Source organism: Carlito syrichta, unplaced genomic scaffold (genome assembly GCF_000164805.1).
Source record: "Carlito syrichta isolate Samal-C Ts95f unplaced genomic scaffold, Tarsius_syrichta-2.0.1 Scaffold56697, whole genome shotgun sequence".
In the NCBI taxonomy this organism is placed as follows: Eukaryota; Metazoa; Chordata; class Mammalia; order Primates; family Tarsiidae; genus Carlito; species Carlito syrichta.
Genome location: NW_007000793.1, coordinates 124,800 through 135,481, shown reverse-complemented (window position 1 = coordinate 135,481; position 10,682 = coordinate 124,800). Strand labels below are relative to the sequence as shown.

Below are 10,682 nucleotides of genomic sequence, written 5' to 3'. Positions count from 1 at the left end.
GTAGCTACAGAGCAGGGGTTCAATGTCTGGTCCCTGCCAAGGCTTTATGGGTGACTCTCTCCCCCTTCAACAAACATTCATTAATGCCCTCACCTTCTTATTATCCATACTGCATTGACAACATTGTGAAATCACTAGGCTCTTCTTCCTCCCTGCCCTGGAGCCAATTATAGAGATTGCTGCAGGCCTGACCCACCCTCACCAGACAGTATAAACGCAAGGTAGATGCCCTGGAGAAATCAGTTGGAGCCTCCAGAATCAGGGTTCCAGGTATCCAGGATCTGCAGGTCAGTGGTGGACAGGCAGTATTCTCTCTTTCTCTTTTTTCCCCCTCTCTTCTATCAATATCTCTAATACTGTCCCTTCACTCCTCTTGGCAAGTTCTCTAGGTAACAGATTATCCCCTCACAGACCATGGTGGGATGCCAAATATGTTTAGAAGCACATAGAAAGATTTGATGGGTAGGTATAGGATAAGTCAAATCAGGATTTTTGAATATTTAGAACCACAGATTTTAGAACATAATCACAGAAGAAATCATCTAGGTCAGTGGTATTCAAACAATGTTTGGTGAAACTTGAGGGGGCCTTAGTTGCTTAGGAGTTCCTCAGTGCCTGCTTCATAAGCAAGAGAAGTGTGAGCAGGGAGTCTAGTATCTCTAACATTCCCTGCTTTAGCAAAAGTAGGTCTCCTTTATTCATTTTACATTCATTAAGCTTCTTTGTAAAACTTTATTGTGAAACTTAACCATTTTGAAAGATACTGACCTTGCCCAAACTCTCATTTGAATGATGTTAAATTGAAGGCCCAGGGACAAAAGGCAGCGAGATAAACTGGTAGAAGAGCTGGGTCTAGGCCCTAATCTTGCCATTCAAAATCTGCTGTGTGTGTTTCTATGGCCTGTTGTTAAGAACCAATGTATGTCAGTTAGGGTGCTTGGTGTGAGCTTCAAGTGAGCGCTAAGCAAGGCTTCATAACTTCAATGCCTTATTAACTTTTATAAGGGAAACAAATGTCTTTATGTACAATAATAAACAATACAATAAAATTTAATAGGAGTTCAGAGTAGAGTTACAATCGTAAGGGAAAGATTCATTAAACTCTGAGTCATGGATTCACAGATAATTTGACCTAGAAAAAAACCTTAATGACCACATAATCTAATCTTCTAAATTTATAGATGCTGAGACTGAAGATTGGAGGTTAAGTGACATAATCTGTATGTCTGAGCTGTTACTCTGAAATGATCATTAATTTGGCAGATCTTGATACCGAACCCATGTATACTGATAAATATTATGATCAGAGCTCTTACTACCAAAAGATCTGAATGGATGGTGATGAGTAGGGATGACTTCTGAGGCAGGGAAACCAAATACAACTGTAAGTATGCTTGTTGAGAAGATAAGAAAGAAGTCATGTGGCCTGGAGGGATGGCTGAGTGTCCGTGGAGAAGTGAGACTCTGTCATACAAGTAAATCAGGGCCAAATATGGCAAAATGGGCAGTCACTGTGGATTCTAGATCTGGGCAGGGATGTGGTATAAGGAATCCTTAGAGTGTGCATCCAGGCACCTCACACAGGTTGGGTTGGATTGAAGGTGGAAAATCCAGGAATACAAGCACAGTTATAATGGTGATTAAGAACACAAAGTTATATTTTAAAGGAATAATCTATAGGGACTTGTCAGTAAATCAGATATCAAGTCAGGAGATGTGGGAGATATTGTCAATGGTTATCAGGTTTTGAACATCACTGATGAAAGGAGTTTTCTGGCATTGAGAGAAATGAAGCTGGGAGGGATAAGTGGGTTGGAAGGAGGAAGAGATAATTAACCCTGAATATATTTGGTTGAATATCAGTAAGATATTTAAAGGGGGATGTCTCATAGGCAGCTGGAGATAAGTAGGATGTTCAGTTCAGGTTTGGAAGGCATTAGACCAAGATGATCATTGCAGCTGTAGAGAATGACGACTTGAAGTGCCATGGGATATGAAATAGAAGTGCTTAGCACTTTGTCTTATGAATTAAAGACAGCCTTAGAGACAGCCCCAGAAGGAGGGTGAGTTGGCAATGGGTCTGAAAAGGAGAGAAAGAGCAATATAAAGGGAGTCAATCAATATCAAGGGGTTCCAAGGAGACAGTGCAGTGAACAAATATCAAAGGAATCCAAAAAAAATCTCTGGATTTGGCTCCACAGAAGTTAATACTTGGTCTCCAAGAGAACACTTTACATAGGTAATGTGCAGGAGGACAAGGAGCAGATAGAACAGGTGTGATGTGCAAGAGAATGCGGAGAAAGTCCAGGGGCTATTTGCTGGTGATATTTGACCCCAGGCAGGTGAATTGAGGAGGCCTGAGAAAGCCAGAGGATGTATCCATGGAGAAGTGGGAGAAAGAAAAGAAAGATATAGACCAAAGTCCAGCAAAAAGTCGCTTGGGGACAATAGGGAATGGAAAGTTTTTAAGATGAAGCATGTGGCCCATTGGGAGGGACAATGGCAGAGGCTCAGTTATGAGACCTCAGGCTCTCGGATAAACCAGAAGCCAGCCTCCCACTTAGGAAGCACAATTCATCATAATCTAACCAGATCTCAGACAGAGAGGACCTGATAAGAAAGCCTTTAGAAAAGACACCGGAATTTTGGGCTGCTCCAGGATGCGAGGTTTCTAGGTCCCAGAAGATTCGGTTGGATTGAACCAGCACTGAACTTCTGTCAGCTCTTTGAACTGACACTGATGAAAGTGGGAGTCATCAGCTTCACACAAGGCCCTCCAGTTGGCCTACCTCAGCTGGGCACAGCTACAAGGCTGCCCATTGTCCTGCTGCCACAGTCAAAGTAGCCCCGTGGTTTGGCCAAGGGGGAGCACATCATCAAGTAAGTTTGTACTGAGGCCATGCTGCTGGTAGATCATCTGTGCTGGGGGTTTGCCTGCCCCTTTACTACTCAAGGTGTTGTCCAGGGATTCGCAATGCTAATATCCGATCCCGGACATGTTTGAAATGTAGAGTCTCAAGCCCCATCCCAGACCCAAGGAATCAGAATCTGTATTTTAGTAAGAGCTGTGGGTGGTATATATGTTGATTAAACAGTGAGAAGAACTGAATTAGTTGTGATGGATCACTGGAACCACTTTGAGCCTTGCCAAATCAGAGCCTTCAGCCTGGGAAATAGCACTTACACAGGGTCCACCCAGTGATTCAGATGGGCAGGCACATTTGGGAGTCAATGACTTTAACTGAACACTTCACTTTGAAACTTACTCTATGCTACAGAGGAAATTCATGTTCATTGTAAGAAAAATGTCGAGATGCTATAAAATATCACTCATAATCCTGTCAGCCATAGCAAAGTGCTGTAACAACATCAGTAGTCTTTATTTCTATGTATGCATGCAGATTTAAATGAAATTATAATGTTTAAATGATTTATAACCTCCAATGCTCACTTAATAAATTTAAAATATTTGTGCCATAAAATAGGCCTCTATAATATCATCTTTAACAAACACATTCTTTCTTTCTTTCTTTCTTTTTTTTGAGCTGGCGTCTCACTCTGTTCCCCAGGCTGGAGTGCAGAGGCACACTCACAGCCACCCCAGCATCGACCTGCTGGGCTCTGGTGATCCTTCTGCCTCAGCCTTCCAAGTAGCTGGAAATACAGGCCCTTGCTACCATGCTTGGTCATTTTTTCTATTATTATTGTAGAGACTAGGTCTCGCCGAGTTGCCCGGGTTAGTCTCGAACCCACGGGGTCAAGCAATCCACTCTCCTCAGCCTCCCAAGGTGCTGGGATTACAGGCTGAGTCCGGCCCGTACTTTCTTATTTATTAAACAGGCCTCAATTTTTTAGCAAATTGTCTATTATTGGACATTTAGATTATTTCCAATTTCTCACTATTGTAAAAAATAATGCATTGAACATCTTTGCAATTGAACATTTAGACAACTTATTAGTTTTCCTTAGAATAAAGGCAACACATGCAATCACAAAGTATACAGAATACTTCAGTACTTTGGTTTACAGCACCAACATCTCTCAAGAGTATGCACTCTCACCAGAGCCCTATGATCGCTCACTCTCACCAACTCTTTAAGTCTTACCCCAAAGCTCAGTGGCAAAAAATTCACTTGTTCAAGGTGTCAGTGGCAGATCCAGTACTAAAAACCACCTTGGCTACAACCCTATTTCTTCTAACACCTGGCTGTGGAGATTAGGTGGTCAGAAGCCCTGCCTTTGGCACCCACCTGTTCCTTCTTATCTGTCTCCCAAAATGCTCTGTGAGCATCCTTCTCTTAGCCCCATATCTTTCTTCCCACCTGCCTTCTTTCTTTTTTGTCTCCTTTTATTTTCTGCCTTCTTAAATCCTTTCTTCTCTTTTTCCCTGTATTTGGTGGAAATCAAATCTACTTGGTAAACCTCAGCCCTAGTCATCCTTGCATTTACTTTTCTTGGCTAACTGCCAATTCCTCATAGGTTCCAGTTTTTTTTTATTTTTGTTTGTTTGTTTGTTTGTTTGTTTGTTTCCTTCCTGCTAGTTTCTGGTCTTTCTGGAAGACAGTCATTTCAGGGAAGAGCTCAGGACAGGATAATCCACCGTGAAGGTACAAGTCACGTGAAGCTGTGTGGCCTGGCATTTATACAGGGGCACTATCTTCACTTTAGATTGTTCACCCTCCAAAACACAAGTGCTACTTTCCATCTGGAATAGAATGAGGGAACTTGGATGGGCTGTCTTTGTCTATCTTGGCCAAGTGAGTCCATTCATTAGGAATGATGTTTTCCAACTCTCCAGGGAGCCACCCCCTGCTCCAGCTATGACTGGAGACTTCTCCCAGTTGTGCTTTCTTCTCTGCTCTTGGCTCTGGGTATCTAACCCCCTAGGTAGAGAGCTGAGAGTGTGGTGATCCCCTACCTGGCTGGGCAGTGGGACTGGGTTTGAGCCAGGCTCATCCTCCAACTGTGAGGCTAGAGCACACCCCACCCCACTATCAGGCCTGGAAAGTGTGTGGCTCAGCTATTTGGGGGAACCTGTTCTGTTTCTCAAAACTGGCACTAGCACACACGTCCCAGGTGCACTCACCAGCTGACTCAACATGCTCCCAGATGGCCCCAGTGGGAGAGAAGCAGAGCTGCCTGGAGCCTGCTGCACTAGTGGAAGTCTTGATAGATCCTGACAGACCAGGTATTGATGCATGGCCTGGGAGACCTTTGCAGCCTGTGGTTGAATGGTTCTGGGTCCCAGCGTGTCTTCTCCCTGGCTTCACCCACCCTCTTTCTCTAACAGCTCTTCTCTTCTCCCCTTCCCTCTCAGGAGAACCAGGAAACCCTGATTTCAGGAATGTGCTCCCTACCCATGACAAAATACTACATGTGAGTTGTCCTGACATGTCCTTGCTTTCCCAATCAAGGGGTCCAAGGATCACATGGGAAGAGGGAAGGAAGGCTGAGTCAGAAGATGAGGCTTCTTCTTACTTTAGAATTCTCAGGTGCCCCATAATTAAGCTTTATCATCACCACAGTAGCAATAGCTCTCTTTCTGAATGTCTCTAAGATGCCAACCATCCTGTGGCCTCACCTCTATATTAAGAAATATCAAAGGAAGCATTACTAACCCCATTTTACTGAGAAACTGAGGCTCAAAGAGGTTAAACAACTTTCCCCATGTCACACAGCTACCAAAGCAGAGACAGGGACCAGATTCCACATCCTCTGTGCTGCTCCCTCCGCCTCTCCGAAAGCTCAGAGACAGTTTTGAATCTCAATGAAGACATCTTTCTGGTGACTTTGGCCTTTATTTCCAGTCTGGGTTTTCAATCTTAATCTTCATTTTACCTTATTCAAGATATGCATCCTCCCTTATAGTTTACTACTTGATTGTTTGTGATTTTGTCACAACAAACTCTTTGAATAAAATAGAGTTGATCTCTGGGATGCATTTTTCTCAGCTCTTCCCATGGGCCCTGCACTGTCCTGGGCAAGAAGTGTGTGGGGGTAGTCCTGGCCACTGGCAGGTAACAACATGGCTGGGAAGACAAGACACAAATGTCTGAAGTATGCAAGTGACAAAACAGATGTCAACACTTCAGGACATTTGGTTTGGATTCTGGTTTCCAGATAGGCTGTTGCTTACAGGTGAGGTGTCAGTTCTGAATTGTCAGGGTTAGAGGGGGAGTACCAGTCGGCAAGCTAAGATCTTCTCAGACCTTTATTTTTATTGTATAAGTGAACCTGCTTTTAACACATACAGTCATTAGCTAAGGGTATTATAATGAGCTGTTATGGAGAGAGAAAAAAATCCCCTGGAGGAGGGGGTGTTGGCCCAAGGTTCTGGCCTAAAAGGTAATGAGAGCTCCCTGCAGGACTTTAAAGTTCTTAAACTATCTGAAACGCAAATCACACTTCAGTATTCATTTAATTAATTCCTTTATTAAAGAAAATAAACATTTACAAAAAAATTGAAGCAGGCCCAGAAAATCTGGGGTGAGGTTTACTATATCCTAAAAACATCTAAGAGGCTCACTGGGAAATTTCTCAGGAAGTCAGGAAAACTTTTTTTACCCCTCTATGAGAGGATGTTTCTTCCCCATACTCCTCTGACAGTCTTGGGGTGCGCAAGCCAGGTGAAGGTAGAAAGTGCAGCCTCTGGAAGTGTGAGCTCAGGAGGCCTTCCTTGCTTCGCGATCGACATGGCCTTTACCTGCTCTTGTGAGTAGTAGTACCCACTTCCCTCCGGTGGAGGAGAGAAAATGCTTAGGGTTGTGATTCAAGGCATGGAGGTGAAAAGGCTTAGAGGCGCAGTGGTACCTAAAGGGTTGTCAGCCCTGTCATTCTGTTCCAGAATTAAAGATGCAGATCAAAAGGCTCTCTACATGCGGGATGGCCAGCTCCTGATGGGAGATCCTGTTGCAGACAACTGTTGTGCAGGTGAGCTTCTGGGGTCTTCACCTGTGGGGACTGGGTCCATGCTCCATTTACTATAAGCCCATCCTTCTCCTCTTCCCTCTTCTACCCACTAGAGGCTCAGTGGCTGCCCCCAGTGACAGTGGGAAGAGGCCGGAAGCAGCTGTGGCCTCTCCTGGTGAGGGAGCATGACCCCTTCAGGAGTCCCAGCTCACTCTGCAGCCTGCATGCAGGGCCAGGCTAGGTGTGCCCAATTTCTTTCTGCCTTTGCCCACCCAGAGTCGGGGGTTCCCTTATCTCTTGACGGTCTCCTCTCTTCCTCCCAGAGAAGATCTGCGTACTTCCCAACAGAGGCCTGGACCGCACCAAAGTCCCCATCCTCCTAGGGCTCCAGGGAGGAAGTTGCTGCCTGGCATGTGTGGAGACAGGAGAGGGGCCTTCTCTGCAGCTGGAGGTGAGAGACCCCTTCCCATTTCAGGGGACACTGCAGACCCAGTCTGGCCCCTGGGATGCTCTGGCATCTCTGTGCCCGCCTGTGGATCTTGGCCAGGCCCACACATTTCCCTCCCTCAGGTTTCCACCATCTCCCTCTGCACCCAGCACCAAGATCCTGGCCCTCTGGAAACTGCAGAAGGCAGTTTCCTGGGCAAAGACATTCCCTGTCAGGTCCCTCTTTGGCCAAACCCTGGAGTCCTTGAGGGCTGACATCTCGATCAGCACCCTCAAGCCTGCAGCTGCGTGCCTTGCCCCCACAGGACGTGAACATCGAGGACTTGTACAAGGGTGGCGAACAGGCCACACGCTTCACCTTCTTCCAGAGCAGCAAGGGCTCCGCTTTCAGGCTCGAGGCTGCTGCGTGGCCTGGTTGGTTTCTCTGTGGCCCGGTTGAGCCCCAACAGCCAGTGCAGCTTGCCAAGGAGAGTGAATCTTCAGCCCGCACTGAATTCTACTTTGAGCAGAGTCGGTAGGGAGGCAGGGGGCTGAGTTCCAGCCTGGTTCTGCCAAACCAAACCCATCCTGCTGAGGGTCTGTGGGAAGCAGAATAGTGGTCCCCGAGACACCCCATCCAAATCCCCAGACCTGTGAATATGTTACCTTACATGGCAAAAGGAGCTTTGCAAATGTGATTAAGAATCTTGGATGGGGAGACCATCCTGGATTATCCAGGTGGGTCCAATGTCACCACAAGGATCCTCATGAGAGGAAGGCAGGAGGAGGCGCGTCAGAGAGACCGGAAGATGCTGTACTGCTGATTTTGAAGATGAAGGCAGGGACCATGAGCCAAGAAATGCAAGTAGGTTTTAGAAGATGGAAAAGCCAAGGGAAAGGATTCTCCTCTAGAGGCTCCGGAAGAAAAACAGCTTTGTGACATCTGGATTTTAACCCCCTTTAAACTTTGGACCTCCAGAACTGTGTACTAATAAACTTGTGTTGTTGTGAAGCCACTAAGTTTGTGGCAGTCTGTTACAGCAGCCATAGGAAACTACTACAGAGCCTTAGGCTGCCCTGTGTGCAGTGTTTTTGATGCAAAGGGTGTGGGTAACTCAGTAACGTTGTGAGTTCTTCTTAGAAGGCTACTCACAGCTTCTCCTCCAGTCCATCTGCTCCAGAGCCACTAGAGACAATCCAAAAGTCCTAGGCAGAATCCAGCTCTTCTCCTCTGCCCAGAGACAAAGCTTGAGTTCTAGATCAAGTCTTGTGGTTTTTCTACCAGATACTTTGCACTTAATCATTCAACCAACTGATTGGCTTATCAGTTGTCTGTTGGTTTTGAGGTGAGAGGGACAAACAGTAGTGAGGGACAGGCAACGAGTGTGTCCTGGTCATGCTGAGTTTATGTTTGCAGTGGAGCTGAGTTGAGGTGGCTTGATCTAGCTGAGAGTACAGGGCTGGAACTTGGCTGTGAGTTTGCAACTGGAATTCATACCTGTCCTCAACCCAAATGCTTCTCCATTTTGTAGGACATCTGTGGTTGGGCTCAAGCTAGAGCAGAGCTTGTGGTATATCAGAGCTCAGAGAAGGTATGGGCTGTTGGCAGTCTCCCTTTTGTGTATAAGTACTCAGCACTCACCTAGCACACTCTAAGGTCTGACTATGTGTCAGAACCTGTAAGAATAGTCTGTTGAACCGGGCTCGGTGGCTCAGCCTGTAATCCCGTGCCTTGGGAGGCTGAGGTGAGTGGATTGCCTGAGCCCGTGGGTTCGAGACCTGCCTGGGCAGCGAGACCTCATCTCTACAATCAATCAAAAAATCAGCTGGGCGTGGTAGTGCGCGCCTGTAATTCCAGCTACTCAGAAGGCTGAGGCGGAAGGATCGCTGGTCGAGGCTACGGTGGCCGGGAGCGGCCACTGCACTCCAGTCTGGGCGACAGAGTGAGACTCCCACTCAAAAAAAAATAAAAAAAAAAGAATAGTCTGTTGTCAACCTCAGAATGACACTGCAAGGCATTCTCAAAAGTTCTTACCTCCATTGACAGATGTGGAAACTGGACTAAGGGAAGTGAATAACTTGCTAAAGGCCACATGGGCTCTACATGTTTGAGCTCAAAATAAAACCTGGCCTGGCTGACCCAATGCCACTTCACAAATTTGTATTCCACTCCAGGAGCTGGGGATAGAATGGCAAACAAACTCCCTTGAAGCTGGTAATTGAGTGGGAAAAATACTAAGTGGACAAATAAGAGAAAAAAAGGTCACCTTTTCAAGATTAGAAGGTCAGGGCAGCAGGTATTCAATGGAAATTTTGATAAGATGGTCAGAGGAGTGGATTTTTTGTTTTTTGTTTTTCGGTTTGTTTTACTTTTTTGAAGAGGTGACATTTGAGTTGAGGTGGAAGAATGAGAAGGAGCTAGGGATAGGAAAGATCTAGGCAGAGAAATAGCAAATGCATAAGCCCTGAGACAGGAGGGAGCTCGTAGGTTCAAATAACAGCATAAGGTGGAAACGGGAGTGGGCCTGCAACCTGGAGAGCAAAGCGGTGCTAAGGAGGTGAGCAAGGTGAGTGAGCAGGAGGTGAGCTAGGAGGGATAAGAGGTGAGCAAAGCGGGCAAGGACTGGGTCATGTGGGACCTTGAAAGCTAAGGGTTTCCATGCACTAAGTACAAAAGAAAGCTACAGGAGTGTATTAAGTAGAGGAGCAACATGATGGGTTCCACGGCTCTGATAGGTTTAGATTCTTTCCTGAGCATTGTCAGCTACTTATCACCTGGACACTGTAACTATGTGTTTGCCTGTTGGAACTTAGTGCTTTTTGAATGCAAGTTCTATTCAATTGTATGTCTGTCACTCATGGCCAGAACAACTGCTGGCATATAGAAAGTGTTAAGTACAAAATCTTGAACAAGTTAGGTGATAATCACTTGGTCCCTGTTGGACTGTCCTAACATGATGTGAGGAGAGCTGTAGTAGGAGGTGGACAGGGTTTCACCGAGGAAAGAGTGTTTAATCTGGACCTCAAAGAAAAAGCAGAAGTTTTTCAGGCAGAGAATGTGAGAATGGGCATCGTAGGCAGAAAAAAGCTTAGAAAGGTGTGATGAGTGAAATCTCCCAGCACATCCAGGGCATGGTGAGTCATAGATGTGGCTGGGACCCAGAGCTTATGGCTGAGGAGTCGCTAAAAATTAAGGTGGGAAGATGGGTGGGGCCTGATTGTGAATGCCTTTCAAAGGAGTTTTATCCTGGAACCCTGGAGCAATCATCCAGGTATTTTAAGTAGGACTCAGATTTTAATCCTGGGCTCCTGAGATCAACATCAGGCTGACACAGATGCTACTACGG

At 45.9% G+C, this 10,682-nt stretch overlaps 1 protein-coding gene across 1 annotated transcript; it reads left to right on the top strand.

The window, feature by feature from the left end:
* The first annotated feature begins 256 nt into the window (after positions 1-256).
* On the top strand, positions 257-8,216 carry IL1F10 (interleukin 1 family member 10 (theta)). Its single transcript, XM_008049810.2, has 5 exons — positions 257-287; positions 5,318-5,376; positions 6,845-6,930; positions 7,233-7,360; positions 7,662-8,216. Exons 2-5 carry the CDS (start codon positions 5,345-5,347, stop codon positions 7,872-7,874), a joined length of 459 nt encoding a protein of 152 aa, XP_008048001.1. The 5' UTR covers positions 257-287; positions 5,318-5,344; the 3' UTR covers positions 7,875-8,216.
* Positions 8,217-10,682: the final 2,466 nt, after the last annotated feature.